Genomic DNA, 18,585 nt, shown 5'->3' with positions numbered 1-18,585 from the left:
AGTTCCGGGATACTAAAGGTGGTTGATACACTGTATTTATTTTCCACCAAACTGTATACTTAATGGTTAAAAGAAACATTACTTCCTATGTATTTTACCACACAAACAAAGCTCAAACCAGCATGAGTAAATTAAATGCTTGCTACATATGTAGCCCCGAGCTCACCACACCCCGGCCGTCACACCAGGCAGGCAATGGGGAGAGCCACAGCCTGCCTTCTGGAAGGCCACTTGGCATTTCCACCACCAGTAAAGCGGCTGATTCTGAAAAGCCGATCTGTTTTCTAGTCTCAACCAGACCCCAAAGGAAACCCCTTACAAAGATGAGCTTCAAGGACTTGCAACACATTAAAAACAACCTGGATTTTATACACTTTCCAGCATGCAATAAACAGACTTCTCCAGCGCTATTATTTGCTCTGTGAACCTCTGACACAGAGCTAGGTTTCCTGGAAGGAAGCTTTGCTGATGATTAAGAATCGAAGGTGAGGAGTTCGCGTCTTGCGGCCGGCGCCCACGAACCAGGATGCGGCGGCCCCTGCGGGGGAGGCCAAGCAGCGTCCAGTTGGTGGGCCACTGCGCCACGCGGTCTTCAGTGGACTCTGCATTGTCTGAATTTGAAGATGAAAAGTAGAACTCTACAACCCATCCTAAAAGAGAGAGCAATCTCCAGGCATTTTTTATTATTCAACTAACAGAAAGGAGCCGGGCCAAGAAGCCCCCGAGGAAAGTCAGGCTTCGTGGCTGTTTGCCACGCGGCCCTTCATCTTCTGAGCACTCACTGTATTTCCTTCCAAGGATTTCAGACATTTATTTTGATCACAAATGCAATCCAAGTGTGAATAAATAAATGTATAATCTTTTAAGATTCCCACTCCGCCCCCACGATGTTCCTTTAAATAGTTTTCTATTTAGGTGCTGAAAGTCTCTTCACAGCCTGTTTGGCCACAGCTGTCCCTCCTGTGGTTTTAAAACCAGACTGAACCTGATCCTCTGACCTCCTTCCTTAGACTGAGCTCACTCTGTAGAAGAAGGCCGAGGGAAGTCCTACTGGTATTGCCGATACTCTCCAAAGGGCGAGGCTGGTAACTGGGCTGAAGGCAACTGGGAGGGGTCTTCAGCAAACGGAGGACCTGCAGTTCAGAGAGAATTTAAACGCCACCTAAATACTGTGCAGTTTAAAGGAACAAGTCTCTGTAGAGAGCAAGTCAATCAACTCAAAAAGAAATCCTGCTACATTCAAGCTGTAATCTGAACATTTGTGGGGCTGCTCGATTCCCACGTGACCGCCTCTGCCGTGGTCAGCATAGGCAGCCCCCCCCATGGATGGCTCTAAACTCTCTGCAGTCACATGGACTAATGACGGCAAGGAGCAGCATGCCAGTTTTAAAGCAACAGCTGAGCAAGCTGCTGTATCAAGACTGCACCCATCTCTCACACCTCCTGACAGATTTTTCAGGAGCTATTTTAAATTATTTTCACAAAGTTTAAGTACCTCAGTCATGTTTCAAGAGAACTCAGTAATACAATCTATACAATGACCCACGTAAGAAGCAGGTTCTGCAGCGGCAAGACAGCCCCAGCCCTAGCTTGCACAGATGCTAAGTACAGCAGCTGGTGCTTTCGAAGGATGGGACGGCCTATGACTGAAGGAAAAACACGGCTCATTAAAAGAAAGCCTGTAATGGTAATGATCACGCCTTCCTCCCTCAGGGAAACTGAGGCAGACTAAAGAAGGATGGGAGGAAGAGGGCAGCGGGAAAGAGGGCTCTTTCCAGAGCTTCATTCACTCCAGTGATTGCTTTTCTTCACTCTAAAATATCTGTTCATTCCAGAAAGCTGGGGAGACACTGGGTGAAAAAGATAAACCAAAAATAACCATTTGAATACAGTTTTATTTTTAAAGAACGTTTTCATGTAAGTTAATTGGAAAAACACAATTAACTTTTCAAAGATTTCCGCCCCCACAAAGCTTTTTGGAAACACATCTCAGTCTAAGGTAAAAAGCATTTCCTTCAGTGATTCCTTCTGAGGACAGAAGCCTAAAACGAAGGAAACAAGGCTAGATCCCACAAGATGGTGTGACTGACCTCTCCTTATGTCAATTTCCAAATTCCTGAAAATATGCAACTTTTCTGATGTTTTATGTGAAATTTTTCACATTAAAGTGTTAAACTGAAAAGCAAAAGCAAAATCACAACCGAGTATTAAAGAAGTAACAGCTGAAAACAGAAGGGGGGAGTGAGGGCCAGGGGCACCCGGGTCACCCAGTGGCACGCTGAGCAGGCCTCCGGACCCTCAGAAGACCCTGCGTCTCCCACTCAGGGCCTCAGAGCCAAACTGGAAGCTGTGACTGGCTTCGAGCTCTGTGCCGAGGATTTTCTGAGCTCCAAAAATAACTTTCAACGCCCCCCCCCCATGATCCTCAGTGTCTTTCTGCTGCCTTGTGATGTCACGGAATATTCCTGTTTAGACAACTCAAGTTTTCTAATTTACAAGAACCCACACGTGTTGACCGCGGAGCAGACACTGCCTGGCCCCGTCACGGATGCTGGTGGCCCAGCTGACTGCCCAGCATTGCACGCTCCCCGCGCTGGACAGGAGGGGCAGGCAGCAACAGGTCACACCGCCCACTTCAAACAGCTCTCCCTGCCAGCTCCAGAGCGACCCCCCAAGGGGTCACCTTCCCTGAGAAGCAGCACCTCCAGGTCCTGCCTCACTCACCTGTGCATGTGCCAGACCCGTGTGCCCACTGCCCCCATGGCCAGTGTACACGCGCGCACACACACACGCACGCGCAGTCCAGGACAGAGCCTGACCGCCAGGACTCTCCCACATCTGCAAGGACCTCCGTTCACACAGCTCTAAAATGATCAGCAATCTCTTACAAGAAGCAAACGCATGCTGACAAGGCCTGAGAACTATGAGGAAAGATCAGGGCAAGTCATCTCGGCGAGCATCCTGTTCCTGTGAACACAGTCCACTGCACCCACACTGACCTTTTCAACCAGAACTGCCCCTGTGACCACAATCCTCACCAAGCTCGGTGCATTCATCCATAACGCATGGCGCTCAAACGACCACATCTTAGCAGACAGAATACGTTTCATTCCAAATGCCTGAGTTGTGTGTTAACAGAAGGACGACTCACCGTTGGGAAACTGGGCAGAGGCAAAGCGCGTCAACAAAATACCAGCGCCTTCGATGAGAGCCAGGAGGACGCCTCCCACAGCAGCCGACCCGACCATGGCCACGGGCCCATCTGAGGACGGTGAGAGCGAGACAGAGGTCCAGGTGAGCATCAGGTACACTGAAGGAGAGGCCTGTCCACAGGGCTACCTCCTGCCCCATTCCCAAACCCCCTTTCTCACTGACCAAGACCGGGTCAACGACCTGGGGCCCACAGGTCAAGTCCAGCTCACGGCCTGTTTCTGTAAGTCAAGCGTTATTGGAACACATGCATGTGCACTCATGGATGGTCTCCAGCGGCTCTCCGGCTACGACGGCAGAGTTGAGTGCTTGTGACAGAGGCCTCACGACCCACGAAGTTCACGCGCTTGCCACCTGGTGACCCTGGCTCATCCCCGCCCGGGCCCAGAGGAGTTCCGGCTGCTCTAACCCCAGAGACCCAGAAGGTTCTGAGCTCTACGCTGCTAACAATGCTGTGCGGCAGGTCCATGACTCATTCCAGACTGAGGAGGGAAGAGGCCCGGTCACACAGCTGGTCGGTGGCAGAACTAGACAGTGAGCTGCTCTGACCACGGCGGTTACTGGTCAGAGCCCCAGGCGCCCGCACGCTCAACATTCTAAATAACAGAGCCTTCCACTCTCCCCAGCTCACACTCGCACCCACACTAAACCGACTGACACAAGGCTTGGTTAGGCTGCCACAGGCGTGCCGAGGTGCAGACGGCTGACATGCACATGTGCATCTTACTTCTTGCCGCCAGGATGGCTCCGGTTAAGGCGCCGCTCGTGATGGAGTTCCAGGGGTCTTCCTTCCCTCGGACCTGAACCATACTGCAGTCGATCATGGAGAACAGCCCTCCCCAAACTGCGAAGCTACCTATTTTATATAAAGAAACAAAACAAATTTCATTGTTCTAATCTTACATTTTAAATGTTATAGTCAAGTTCAGTTCAGTTCAGTTGCTCAGTCGTGTCGGACTCTTTGCAACCCCATGAATCGCAGCACACCAGACCTCCCTGTCCATCACCAACTCCCGGAGTCTACCTAAACTCATGTCCATCGAGTCGGTGATGCCATCCAGCCTTCTCATCCTCTGTCGTCCCCTTCTCCTCCTGCCCCCAATCCTTCCCAGCATTAGGGTCTTTTCCAATGAGTCAACTCTTCGCATGAGGGGGCCAAAGTATTGGAGTTATAGTCAAAGACAAGCTTAAATAACACTCACTATATTCCTAGAACTCTCGCACTCTAACTAAGCACTGAACAAGAGTCAGAATGCTCATCTTACGGAAGCGCGGGCTGTATGCATCAGTGAGCCATCAGCTACGGCCCGGAGCCTCGGAGGGCTGGGCCCCGCACACTCAGCGCCGCTTCGGCAGAGCGCGTGCGCCCGCCTTCTGTCCGTTAATACAGCGTCCCCTTTCGTCTCTTCCTTTTCTTCAGTCAGAGCCACTAAGCACCCCCTCCAGGAGAATCAGCGGTGAGGACACAGAAGACGCCCAGGTCCTCTGCAACGTGTCACGGGCGTGAGTCAAGACATGCTCAGAGCAAAACGGGACAGGAGCAGTGAGAATTATGGAGCCTCGAGGAATGGAGGTTACCTTCCCCTCTCCTTCCCACCCTTTATTCCTCAAGCATGAAGCTAAAAGCAACCCTCAGTCAGATCACTTTGCACTTAAACGCTTCCTAGATGGTGACTAGTTTGTAAAAATGACCACCCACACGTACAAGTGCAGAAGTGCAGACAGAGTCTAGAAAGGAGGCACCGAGATTCCAACTGTCAGCATCTCCAGGGGAGAGATGGTAACAGGCGATTCAACTTCCCTGTGCTTTTCTTCTCCAAATCTTCTAAAATGAATACACAGCTTGCACTCCATAGAAAGCGTTCTTGTATTTACTACAATTTAGAAAGCAAGAAAAACTACCTGAGGAGCCCTTGTGCCGGGATCCTGCACCCTCTGAAACCTCCGGACGCAGGGGTGAGCTGACCAGGGCCAATGTCTGAGCCCGATCAGCAGACCTCTGTTCTCCTCTGCACGCTACCACCAGTCAGCTGAGCAACAGCCTGCTCACCGCCGGCCCTGCACCAGACGCCACGACTGAGTCACCCCTTCCAGCTCAGGGGGGCCCTGCCCTGTGAGAGACGACGCCCAGGGGTGTCAGTCACCTGGCCAAACTCAGACAAGGCCCTCCCACTACACTCCTTCACAAGGTCTGAACCTCCCACCCCAAGGATGCCTGCTGGGGTGAGCCAGGTGCTGACCAGAGTGGAGACTGGTCCATGCAGAGGGGGGGCCCCGAGTGGGCAGCTGTGGCCAGAGCAGGTGAGCAGGGGTCGACAGGAGGGACACTCCCAGGCACGGGGGTCCGTGTGCCTGTATGGAGGGTGTCAGGCAGCAGGAAGGTATACAAAGGGAGAAAGGAGAACGAATCTGTGGGCCTGGACTGGAATCAGGGGTGTCACTGTGAACTGATTTCCAATGCACAAGGTATACAGAAAACAGATCTAAACGTGTATGCATACGTATGTGGTTAGAGGGTTAGAGGGTCCACATGTATATATGTAAATACACAGGACATTCCTAAGAGGGCCTGGGCACAGCCGCAGCCCACAGCAATGCTCCTAGGGCCCAGACTGGGCTTCTGAATACTATTCTCAACGGGAAGGAATGGCTGACTACCCCCGGATGAGTCCAAGCGCACGGACGGGCTGCAAGAGTGGGGACACGTCAATGCATCTCGGCGCCACCTGGAAACAGGAGACCTTTCAGGACACAACTATGGCTTCCCCGCCGCCCTTCCCGGGACTCGATGGGAGAGCCCAGTCTCCGCTCCCTGAATGCAACTCGGAGTGCCGTTCCAGGACTGGTATTTCTGTTAAATAATGTTTGTTAATTCACTCATTTTGGCTGCACGGGGTCTTCTTTGCTGGGTGAGGGCTTTCTCTAGTTGTGGGGGGGGCTCCTCTCTAGCTGTGAGGGGTGCTCCTCTCTAGCTGTGGGGGGATTGTGGGGGACTCCTCTCTAGTTTCAGTGTGGGGGGTCTCCTCTCTAGTTGTGGGGGGTCTCCTCTCTAGATCCAGTGTGGGGGGGCTGTCTGGTTGTGGGGTGGCTCCTGTCTAGTTGTGGGGGGGCTCCTCTCTAGTTCCAGTGTGGGGGCATCTCCTCTCTAGTTTCACTGTGGGGGGTATCCTCTCTAGTTCCAGTGTGAGGGGTCTCCTCTCTAGATCCAGTGTGGGGGGGCTCCTGTCTAGTTGTGGGGGGGCTCCTCTCTAGTTGTGGGGGGTCTCCTCTCTAGTTCCAGTGTGGGGGGGCTCCTCTCTGTGGGGGGGCTCCTCTCTAGTTCCAGTGTAGGGGGGCTCCTGTCTAGTTGTGGGGTGGCTCCTGTCTAGTTGTGGGGGGGCTCCTCTCTAGCTGTGGGGGGGCTCCTCTCTAGTTCCAGTGAAGGGGGGCTCCTCTCTAGCTGTGGGGGGGCTCCTCTAGCTGTGGGGGGGGCTCCTCTCTAGTTCCAGTGTGGGGGGGCTCCTGTCTAGTTGTGTGGGGGCTCCTCTCTAGTTCCAGTGTGGGGGGGCTCCCTGTGGCGGCTTCTCCTGCTGCCGTCTGGGCTCGAGGTACATACATGGGCTTCAGCAGCTGTGGCGACGGGCCCAGCTGCTCCACGCATCCCGGACCAGGGATCGAGCCCATGTCCCCTGCACAGCAAGGCAGATTCCTGACCACTGGACCACCAGGGAAGTCCCAGACATTGGTACATTATTAACTGATGTCCACACTAAATTCAGATTTCCTCCGTTTTTACGTCCGTTTTCTGTCCCACCTCATGTTCAGCTGTCACATCTCCTTAGGCTGATCCTGGCTGTGACAGTCACCTGTTCTTTTATTCACTGAAAACGTGTGTGATAGAAGCAGCCTCTCAAGACGCCTGCTGACACCTGCAGGACTTCTGCATTTATCGAAGGTCAGGGTGGGGTGTGTACTTCTTTACTACTTATCACTCCTGAACCACGTGGTAACCATTAGATCAGAGGAAAATGAGTCAGTTTCCTCTCCAAGGCGTCCTAAGCATGACAGTGGGAAGAACAGGAGACAGATACGCCATCACTGGAACCATGGAGCCTCCATGTCCTCAGTTGGAAAACAGAGAGAATGTTACTCACCTTCTGTGTTGCTGTGAGGACTAAATACAATAATAAAACACTTGGAGTGCTCAGCACATGACAAGCACTCAATAAACAACAGAGGCCGGCTACTGCCTTCTAAAGAGAAAAGAGAGAGAGACCGTTTCTTGTGACACAAGAGACTAAGGAAAGCCTCAGTGCTGAGTCGGCCTCGCGCGGCGCACGTGGTCTCTTCAGCCTTCCCGCCCTCTCTTCTCCCAGTTTCTGAGTAACCAAGCTTAAAGAACGTGATGAACATCATCTCCTCCACTTCTGCACTGACGTCCAGAAAGTTAACTTTGGAGAGGAGCCCCATCAGTCCCATCAAGCGCTCGTGAACCCCAACCCTTCCACTCATACCCTCATCAGCTTCACATTACCCTAGACACTATCACTTCAGACTCACAAACCTAAGCTGTGGACACACTGTCTTTCTTCTGGATAAGAGGAGAAAATAAAACAAAGACAAACAGAAACAGAACGCCACCAAGCTTCTGAAGGACAGATTTTCAACTGGATGCAACAATTTAAGTTACAATAAATCATAAACCAAGAACCCTCAGAAGGGGACAAGCAGTTATTTAGACCTAACTAAAATCACTAACTCGTAAAATCTAAGAAAGAAAAGGGAAAAAAAATGAACAAAAAATAGAGCTTCATCTTCAAAAACAAACAGGGAAAAAAATCATCTGGAGTTCAAACAGCAACACTGCTTACCTCCCAGCTGCGGAGCCCTGGTTTTAATAGCTGTCAAACTCCCTCGTAGTCTGCGGTTTACTCCCTGTATGGAAACAAAAGGAAATAAATTAGGAGAATAACATGTTTCCAACCCATTGACAGGCCCAAGTGATATTCGCAAACAGCAATCACATGATAACATGAGACTGGTTACCCACTTACCACTGGAGAATTGCGGAAGCCTTTGATTGCCTGGAAGATCCCACCACCTATGGTTCCCATTGTAAAGGCCCCACCACAGTCGTCCACAATGCGCCAGGGGCTGAGAATAGGAAAGAGAAAAGATGCAAGATGAGCATACTTCTCATCTATAAGCCACAGAACCCCCTGCTGACAAGGGCCACCCCAGATTCCAATGCAGGGCCCACGGCCACCAGGGACGTCTAGCCCGCAGAACACAGAGGACAAGGATCTCGAACGGATGGAGGTGCTCCGCCCCGGTCCTCTAAACTGAGGGGGTGAACCGGCTTCAGCTCCCTACTGTTCACAGCACTCACTCACTCACTCAACTGCTGGTGCATCTACACTAAATCAGCACGGTGCAAAGCAAGTTAACAAGCATTAGGAAATTACACTATAACCAAACGGTGATCCAATGCCTCACGATCAAGCTGAGCTCTCCAAATGGAGCAAAATTTAAAGCTGAGACAGAAAGAATAAGGCTTCAACAGGTGCAGAGGAAGACACACTATTTAATATTTAAATTTTAAAATTTCTTTTTGGGTTTACTGAGTCCAAGTTAGCACTCGGAACTTTAGTTTGTATCAGATCCACTTAACACATTTGTAACCTCTAATATCTGATCATTAGAGGTTAAATTTGTAAACCTGGTCTCCAAATGCAGCTACCTAACTCATGCAGCACAGTAACATCTGATTAGTTCGATCAGTGGAACGGAACTAATACTCCAGGAATCGGGCTTAGTAAATATCTAGTCTGTGAACGGGAATCCCTGGCAGTCAGCGGTCAGGACTCAGTGCTTTCACTGTGGTGGCCCCGGGCTCCATCCCTGGTTGGGGAACTAAGATTCTGCAAGGCATGGCCAAAAAAAAAAAAGCCTGTGAATAATCCAGTTCATAAATGTCTTTTCTAATCTCAAGGGTCAATTGGGCAATCCACCTGCTCAAGTAAACATGTGAGTCCAGTGCATCACTGCTGCTGAAGAATCTAAATAATGAGTAATTTCTGACTTTGCTGCATAGAAATACAAAATTCTGAAGCTGAAACACCTTGTCCTTTCCAGTTTAGTTCAGTTCAGTTGCTCAGTCGTGTCTGACTCTTTGCGACCCCATGAATTGCAGCACGCCAGGCCTCCCTGTCCATCACCAACTCCCGGAGTCCACCCAAACCCATGTCCATCAAGTTGGTGATGCCATCCAACCATCTCATCCTCTGTTGTCCCCTTCTCCTCCTGCCCCCAATCCTACCCAGCATTACGGTCTTTTCCAATGAGTCAACTCTTCGCATGAGGTGGCCAAAGTATTGGAGTTTCAGCTTTAACATCAGTCCTTCCAATGAACACCCAGGATTGATCTCTTTTAGGATGGATTGATTGGATCTTCTTGCAGTCCAAGGGACTCTCAAGAGTCTTCTCCAGTTCAAAAGCATCAATTCTGTGGCGCTCAGCTTTCTTCACCGTCCAACTCTCACATCCGTACATGACCACTGGAAAAACCATAGCCTTGACTAGACAGACTTCTGTTGGCAAAGTAATGTCTCTGCTTTTAAATATGCTGTCTAGGTTGGCCATAACCTGCTTCCAAGGAGTAAGTGTTTTTTAATTTCATGGCTTCAATCACCATCAGCAATGATTTTGGAGCCCCCAAAAGTAAAGTCTGACACTGTTTCCCCATCTATTTCCCACGAAGTGATGGGACCAGATGCCACGATCTTAGTTTTCTGAACGTTGAGCTTTAAGCCAACTTTTTCACTCTCCTCTTTCACTTTCAAGAGGCTCTTTAGTTCTTCTTCACTTTCTGCCATAAGGGTGGTGTCATCTGCATATCTGAGGTTATTGATATTTCTCCTGGCAATCTTGATTCCAGCTTGTGCTTCCTCCAGCCCAGCGTTTCTCATGATGTACTCTGCATAGAAGTTAAATAAGCAGGGTGACAATATACAGCCTTGATGTACTCCTTTTCCTATTTGGAACCAGTCTATTGTTCCATGTCCAGTTCTAACTGTTGCTTCCAGACCTGCATACAGGTTTCTCAAGAGACAGGTCAGATGGTCTGGTATTCCCATCTCTTTCAGAATTTTCCACAGTTTATTGTGATCCACACAGTCAAAGGCTTTGGCATAGTCAATAAAGCAGAAATCGATGTTTTTCTGGAACTCTCTTGCTTTTTCGATGATCCAGCAGATATTGGCAATTTGATCTTTGGTTCCTCTGCCTTTTCTAAAACCAGCTTGAACATCTGGAAGTTCACGGTTCACGTATTGCTGAAGCCTGGCTTGGAGAATTTTGAGCATTACTTTACTAGCGTGTGAGATGAGTGCAATTGTGCAGTAGTTTGAGCATTCTTTGGCATTGCCTTTCCTTGGGATTGGAATGAAAACTGACCTTTTCCAGTCCTGTGGCCACTGCTGAGTTTTCCAAATTTGCTGGCATATCGAGTGCAGCACTTTCACAGCATCACCTTTGAGGATTTGAAATAGCTCAACTGGAATTCCATCACCTCCACTAGCTTTGTTCGTAGTGATGCTTTCTAAGGCCCACCTGACTTCACATTCCAGGATGTCTGGCTCTAGGTGAGTGATCACACCATCGTGATTATCTGGGTCGTGAAGATCTTTTTTGTACAGTTCTTCTGTGTATTCTTGCCACCTCTTCTTAGTATCTTCTGCTTCTGTTAGGTCCATACCATTTCTGTCCTTTATCGAGCCTATCTTTGCATGAAATGTTCCTTTGGTATCTCTGATTTTCTTGAAGAGATCTCTAGTCTTTCCCAATCTGTTGTTTTCCTCTATTTCTTTGCATTGATCGCAGAGGAAGGCTTTCTTATCTCTCCTTGCTATTCTTTGGAACTCTGCATTCAGATGGGAATATCTTTCCTTTTCGCTTCTCTTCTCTTCCCAGCTATCTGTAAGGCCTCCTCAGACAGCCATTTTGCTTTTTTGCATTTCTTTTCCATGGGGATTGTCTTGATCCGTCTCCTGTACAATGTCACGAACCTCTGTCCATAGTTCATCAGGCACTCTGTCTATCAGATCTAGCCCCTTAAATCTTTCCAAGCCTAATACAAATCAGAGGCTGGTACAGAACGACGATCTCATGCGACAGATATCCAACTGTCAACCTGATGCTTCGGGGCCTGGCTACCCCAGGCTCCCTCCAACGAGCCTGAAAGCAAAATCAACAAATGCAGACTCTGGGCAGGTTCCACCCACAACCTACTAAATCAGAGTCTAAAGTCAGCACAACCCATGGGCAACCTGACTTCACTCTAAAAGATTAAGGAGCAGTGCTCTGAGACTAAAAAGGATTAAGAAATTTTCCTCACAATGGTAGAAACATTAATAGAGGTGGATTACTTGGTGGTCCAGTGGTTAAGACTTGGTGCTTTCACTGCTGAGGCTGAGTTGGACCCCTGGTTGGGGAAGTAAGATCCCACAAGTCACTTGGTGCAGCCAAAAAAAAAAAGACAAAGGAGAGTCACTAACTTTAAAAGGTTAATGATCCTATAATCAGAACGGAAATGAGCATTTAAAAAATCAGTAAAAAATAGCAGGATTCAGATCAGAGAGCAGCCACACTATTCCACAAGATGACGTCGAAAACAAATGCGAGATGGAGACAGCTTCTGAACCACGTCTGTGTGTTCCCTCAGGATCGTGCCAGATACACAAAAGCAAAGTTGAACCCAGACTCTAAATATAAATACCAGGCAAACACAGGGCAACAGGGAACCAATAATGAATCACAAGATTAAAAGTTAACACTTTTTAAATATCCAATATGGTGGGCTTCCTGGTGGCTCAGTGGTAAAGAATCCTCCTGCCAATGCAGGAGACACAGGTTCAATCTCTGAGTCAGGAAGATCCCCTGAAGATCTACTGGCAACCCACTCCAGTATTCTTGCCTGGAGAATTCCATGGACAGAGGAGTCTGGCGGGCTAAAGTCCATGGGGATGGGGACGCAAAGAGTCAGACAAGACTGAGTGACTGAACAATAAATGGTTTAGGCGGTTTATAACGCAAATAACCTGACTTTCAAGAAAGCCAACCTATTTTCTTATGAAGTGGTGTTAGTTGGTCAGTCGTGTCCGACTTTTTGCAGTGCCATGAACTGTAACCCACCAGGCTTCTCTGTCCATGGGATTTTCCAGGCAAGAATACTGGAGTGGGTTGCCATTTCCTACTCGAGGGGATCTTCCCAACCCAGGGATTGAACCCAGGTCTCCTGCATTGCAGGCAGATTCTTTACCATCTGAGTTACCAGGGAGGCCCTTATAGAGTGCCTAATCGTTTAACTTTGCAAAAGAATATTTCTGTCTCCTCGCCATTTTACACATGAACAGAGACTCAGAGATTAAGCACTCTAAGCAAGATCATACAGGTATTGATAGAACCAATCTAAATACAAAAAACCTACTACTCCAAAGCCCCCAAGTTCTTTCTACCACAGACCAAGGGCTTCAGAGAACATGTGATCAAAGAGTAAGATGATAAAGTGTCTATGACATACTTAGGATGGAACTAAAGAGCCTCCGATGTAGGTGAGAGAGTGAAAAGGCTGGCTTAAAACTCAACGTTCAAAAAACTAACCAGATCATGGCATCGGGTCCCATCAAACAGATGGGGAAAAAGTAGAAACAATAACACACTTTCTTTTTTTGGGCTCCAAAATCACTGCGGACGATGACTGGAGCCATGAAATTAAAAGATGCTTGCTCCTTGGAAGGAAAGCTATGACAAACCTAGACAGTGTATTAAAAAGCAGAGACATCACTTTGCCAACAAAGGTCCGTATAGTCAAAGCAACGGTTTTTCCAGTATTCATGTACAGATGTGAGAGTTGAACCATAAAGAAAGCTGAGTGCCGAAGAATTGATGCTTTCAAACTGTGGTGCTGGAGAAGACTCTTGAGAGTCCAGTGGACTGCAAGACCATCAAACCAATGAATCCTAAAAGAAATCAACCCTGAATATCCATTGGAAGGACTGAAGCTGAAGCTTCAATACTTTGGCCACCTGATGCGAAAAGCTGACTCGTTGGAAAAGATGGTGATGCTAGAAAAGACTGGGGAGGGCGGGAGGAGAAGGGGTCAACAGAGGATGAGATGGTTGGATGGCATCATCGACTCAATGGACATGAGTCTGAGCAAACTCCAGGAGATGGTGAAGGACAGGAAAGCCTGGTGTGCGGCAGTCCATGGGGTTGCAAAGGGTCAGACACAACTTAGAGACTGCACAAACTGAGTAGAGAATGAAAATGTAATATTCCATAAAACCTTTAACCCAACAAAGTCAAATACTTTCCCCTCCTACCACCCTGTGTCACATCACACCGAGGAGCAAGTGACAACAGCAGCGCAGTGTGCTGAGCCCTGCACACCTGAGCGCCACCCAGGGAGGGGGACCATTCTCTTCGGAAAAGATAAATTTAAAGAGCTGGCAGGCGCTGAAACATACCCTCTTTATCTCATTTCAGAGAGGGAAACAGCACAAAGCGGCAGCATGGCTAGCGCGGGCAATGTCAAAGTGTGAAGCCCTGGGCCCTTTCACACAGCTGGCGAACACCCTGGTTCCTGCTCTTGCACAAGAACTCAAATAACAAGATTTGATTTGTCATTCATGACCCCTCCCCACCGCCCGAACCGCAGCCGCCGCGCCACGCGGACCCTCCCAGGACACCGCCGCCGCCCCGCGCAGGGCGAGCCGCGCGGACGCAAGGACGCGCCTAGGATCGCCAGCGGGCAGCGGGGATGCTCCCCACACGCCGCCGGGCAGGGGTCGCGGCGGCACAGCCGAGCCGGGGCGCCCTCGAGCCGCCGCAAGGTCACCGGGAGCAGCCCCGGTGGCCTCAGCCGGCCTCTCACGCCCGGGTGCCCACGGCCCCTGGCGCCGCCTGGCCGGCGGCTGAGAGCAGCCTCGACCCGGGGGCCCGGGGACCCGGGGCCTGCGGAGGCAGCGGGGCAGGCGGCAGACAGGCTCACCAGGGCTCTCGCGCGTACTCCTCCATCTTCACTCCGCGGCTCCGCGATGCCGGGCGAACGGACTGGGGACTGCCCGGCGCCGGAAGTGATCCCAGGAGGAGGGCGTTAGATTCTGCGAGGATTGGCTCGCCGCCTCCCACTGCAGCCAATCGGGGCCGGGGACTGAGCTGCGGGGCGGAAGCCGGGGCTCCGGGCGGAAGGCGGGGCTCCGGCGCAGAGGGAGGGGCAGAGGGGCGGGGCTGAGGGCGGGGCTCGGGGCGGGGCGGGGCTTTGGCGCAGGGGGCGGGGCGTAGCGTGCCGGGGGCAGGGCAGGGCTCCATGTGCGGAGTAGTACCCATCACTGAAGTCACCCCACCCGGGTCGCTCCGCTAGGGCTCCCCGAACTCCTGGACGCGTTTCTTTGTTCTAGCACCTGGCTGTCAAGTGTGAATTAATGCTGCCTACTTCGTCTGGGTGGGTGAGGCCCCACCAACTCCCCGGAGCTCCGTGAGGGCAGGCAGCGCCCAGGTCCTTTCAGTCTCAGTGCCGGGAAGTAGTGGATGTCCCTTAAATGTTTGTGATACTCTGGGGCGCTGTGACCCGTGGGGGCTCTCGACGTGGGGGTTTCTACACGTCGGAGCATGAGAAAGTCACCCCTTGGAACCCGCTGCTGTAAGCAGGTCTCCTGACAAGGCGGGAGGCAGCGCTGCCTCTGGAGCGGGTGTCTTCACGCTCCAGGACAGTGAGGGTACAGCTCTGTCTCGCCCCTCACTGGAGCAGGTTGTCTGGCTTCCAGGGTGATAGCGATGTATTCAAGTTGTGTCTACTTTATTCAAGTAGCTGGGGGACTTCCCTCCAGAATGTCTTTCCTGTAGACAGTGAGCTCACAGGCTGACGGCATCTTGTATCGAGGATGCAAGGGAGACGCCTTCTCCGCACTCACACCTGCTGAGGGATGCACATTTTCAGAACCCACATCCCCTTAGAGGGTCCTGCTCCCCAGTGGGTTGGGCTCCACTGAGAGGCTTGGGGGCCTCAAGAGCTCCACCCAGCAGGAGGTCGCAGCCCCCGGCCCCACCTGGCCTGATGGCTGTGGGTGAGTGAGGCTGGCAACACCTCCAGCTCTGGGTCTGGGGCTCTGGTCTATGACTGGGGCCTGATGGGGGTTTGGGCTGGGCAGGGGTGGGGGAGGGGAGGTGGGCTCTTTTCTGCCCTCTCCCCCCTCCCCCGCCCTCTTTTCAGAAAGATGTGTGTCCTCTGTGCTCTGTCTCGAAGCTCTCCTCTGCCCAGTTCCGCTCCTCCCAGGAGTGTGGGCCAGGCCAGGGGTTGGCTTCAGAGACAGAGTCTGCTTCTCCAGAGAAACTTCCCGCTTCCCCGAAGAGGAGAAAGCTGGGCTGGCTGTAAACTGAGTGCGCACAGACCAAGTGCTCACAGCGTCCGCCACCCTGCCGCTTGCTTTGTGTGCATTGTCGTATTTGATATCTTTAATGACTCCATAATGCTTGCAGTAAGTATTCTTCTTTCTCCAGGTACTTCTAGGATCCTTGTTTTCCATTCCCTGCAGCTCAGAAAACTGCATAACTCACTTATGGTCACACATCTCAGATTTGAGCCCATGTCATTCAACTCTGGAGCCCATGGCCTTATCTGCCACACTATACTGCCACCCTATAGTCCTGAAAATGTGACTTTCCTGGGGTCACTCAGTCCAGCTGAGAGCCACTCTAAGCATTAGTTAATTGCTTCTAGTCCCCTGTCCGCCGCATGTAGCATATCTTTTGGGCAGAGTCTGGGGTCCCGGGCCTTTCCTCCCTCTGGCACGGGAGTGCTGGGTTTCCTCTGGGGCTAGGCCATCCCATAACCTCGTCACTCTTTGGTTAGGAGCCCGTGAGTCCTGCCCTGCAAGTGTGCAAGCTCTGCTTTGTGTTTGGAGTTTAGAACCTGGAGGAAGAGACGGCTGCTGAAACCAGCTGGCCTGGGGCCGAGTGACCCTGCCTCAGAAGGAAGTGTGCTTTGGGGCTGGACAGAGCCGCTTTCACCTGCCCCATCGAGAAGCTGGCTGGGATGGCGCCAGAGCTGGGGTCACAGAAGACGGCGCCTCTTCTGGGTGGGAGAGAGACCCAGACAGATGGTCGGGGGGGTGGGAGCAAGAGACACTTCTGACCACACGGCCCCCGGAGCCCCCCAGGCCAGCCCAGGGCCTCGGTGTGCCCACTGGGGGCTGCCTGACTCCCCACAAGATCAGTGTGTCTCCCTGGAGCTCTGGGCAGTTGCTTCCCCTCTCCTGTTTTATTAATACTTTCCCTTATAGCACACGTAGGGGTTTTTTACCTCAAGCGATTTTACATTTGAAAGAGAATGACTGCACTGTAATTATTCTTGTATCTCTCTATATGGCCTGGTCGGTGGCGGGAGAGGGGGGAGGGATATAAACATACCAGCCTTGAATGAATGAATAAGTGAATGATGAGAACCAGGTGAAACGGTGAGTGTGTACACACATACGTGCACATGCATGTATGCATGGATTCGTGTGTGCATGTATGTTGAGGGTGGTTTCTGCGGAAGGTTGGAAAGACAAGGATGAGAGAGGAGGTGGGAGAACAGAACCCAGACCAGGAGTAAACATGCATGATCGTGACCCCTGCAGCCGGTGACTGCGTGCTCACCGCCCCTCACCTGTATTAACCATGTGCCTCACGTCTAACGCCCACAGCCGTCCTCCGAGGCTGGCACGTCTAACGCCCACAGCCATCCTCCGAGGCTGGCACTTCTAACGCCCACAGCCGTCCTCCGAGGCTGGCACAGGGCTGTCCTCATTTGACAGATGGTGGAGCTGGATCTCAGAGGGGGAGGTGGCCGGCCAGAACCCGGTGTGGAGTGGGCAGCGGGCCCAAGACCTAGGGGACCAGGTCAGCCGCCCGGGGAGCCTGAGCGTGAACTGTGAAACCAGCCTCTCTGCTGTGCTCCTGCCGCCCCTGCGCTTTTCTGAGACATTCTGCGAGCTCTCTGTTTTCTAATAAATTGTTTGAAAGTATTTGTCTGTTAACTGTCTTCACCGCTGGACTGGAAGCTCCAGGAAGGCAGGGACACACTGATTTTCTGTCTTTAGTCACGTCCCTTGCTCTTAGAACCCGGTGCTGTCACGTGGTCAGCATGTGTTCTGAAAAGAAGCAGCCCTGGTGCCCCCAAGCCCCTGTTCCCCTTCCCCCCTCTCACCCGTGCACTCCAGTCCCACCAGCCAGCCCACGTACCCCCCAAGCCTCATCCCGAAGTGGGCCCAGCGGGTGCTCAGTGCCAAGGCCAGCTCTCCCCCCGGCCGCTCCCTGGACTCAGTAAGTGCCGAAGTCTGGCTGTCTCTCTCCGGCTTAGGGTAGAACGTCGCCAGGGAAGATGGAAGACGCCACACGATGGGTGGCACCGGGGCTTCCAGAGGGCTTTGCGACGGGAGATTGAATGTCCCTGTGCCTTGTGCAGGATGGCAAGATGGACGAGCAGTGGAAGCACTTGAACGAAAGCTGCCAGACCGTTGCAATAGGATCCCTCCTAACGGCCACAGTTGAATTTCCCTGAAGACACACCGCACCGAGTCGTGCCCTGGATTTCTACGTGCTGGGGGCCTGGGGCTCCTCCCGATGCCCGCACAGGAGATGCCCCAGCAGAAGAAGGGGCAGACCGGCAAGGGAGGTTGGAGCCCTCCTCCTCAGAGCTTCTGGAGGCCGACAGCCCTTCAGAGTTCGCTGATTCCTGCATGTCCCACTTTCTCCCCCAACCACTCCTGTTTTCCGTCTGGGAACACAGAGAGGGCTGACTTCCTCCCTCTCTCTCAGGAAGTGGCCAGGGCAGCCTGGAGCCTCCGATGCCGGGATGCCGGGCCCGCAGGCTCCTGGGCAGAGGACAGTGGGTGGGCGGGGTGGTTCGGAGCTTCTGGAGTCGTGTCCCTTTCCCGGGGCTGCAGAGCCGGGGAGTCCCCAGCACATTACCAAATACAGTAGAAAGGAGGCCGTGGACCACGCGCTGACCACAGTGTCGTCCACCCTGGCGGGGCGCCACATGGGCCCTGAGCAGGGCAGGCCTGGCCAGCCGCTCGGGAAGCCCGCGTCCTGCCTGCTTTCCTGGCTCTCTGTGGCTCTCGTCTGCTCCTGCCAGCCTCCACATTTTTGTATCTTTTTCTCATTGCGTGGCCCCCTTGTCTTTAAAAGGCTAAACGCTCTGCACTAAATTTGGTCACACCGCGCTCCAAGATTCCCTGGAATGTCCTCAAGTTTCACACAGCTCTGACGGCGAGGCAGCCCGCCCCTGCCTGGGGATTGGTTGCTCCTCTCGGGGCCGGGCCGTCGTAGGGCCTTATTGGCCGCTGGCAGGAC

General features: G+C 52.0%; 1 protein-coding gene and 1 long non-coding RNA gene across 2 annotated transcripts; one reads left to right on the top strand and one right to left on the bottom strand.

Annotated features, from left to right (window-relative positions):
• Nucleotides 1–651: 651 nt before the first annotated feature.
• TIMM17A (translocase of inner mitochondrial membrane 17A) lies at nucleotides 652–14,287 on the bottom strand. Its single transcript, XM_081487303.1, has 6 exons — nucleotides 14,240–14,287; nucleotides 8,244–8,343; nucleotides 8,061–8,124; nucleotides 3,938–4,066; nucleotides 3,152–3,262; nucleotides 652–1,133 (listed from the first exon to the last, which is right to left on the bottom strand). The coding sequence occupies exons 1-6, from the start codon at nucleotides 14,263–14,265 to the stop codon at nucleotides 1,048–1,050; spliced, it is 516 nt and encodes a 171-aa protein (XP_081343429.1). The 5' UTR covers nucleotides 14,266–14,287; the 3' UTR covers nucleotides 652–1,047.
• Nucleotides 13,959–17,253, top strand: LOC145505402 (uncharacterized). The gene is made up of 2 exons (XR_014052987.1): nucleotides 13,959–15,725; nucleotides 16,157–17,253. It is a non-coding gene; the product is annotated as an uncharacterized LOC145505402 (long non-coding RNA).
• The last annotated feature ends 1,332 nt before the right edge of the window (nucleotides 17,254–18,585 follow it).

This window comes from Giraffa tippelskirchi, chromosome 5 (assembly GCF_054371585.1).
Source record: "Giraffa tippelskirchi isolate mGirTip1 chromosome 5, T2T-mGirTip1v1.2.pri, whole genome shotgun sequence".
NCBI classification, from domain to species: domain Eukaryota; kingdom Metazoa; phylum Chordata; class Mammalia; order Artiodactyla; family Giraffidae; genus Giraffa; species Giraffa tippelskirchi.
Note: the sequence above shows the minus strand (reverse complement) of the source record. Positions and strands in the feature narration are given on the sequence as shown.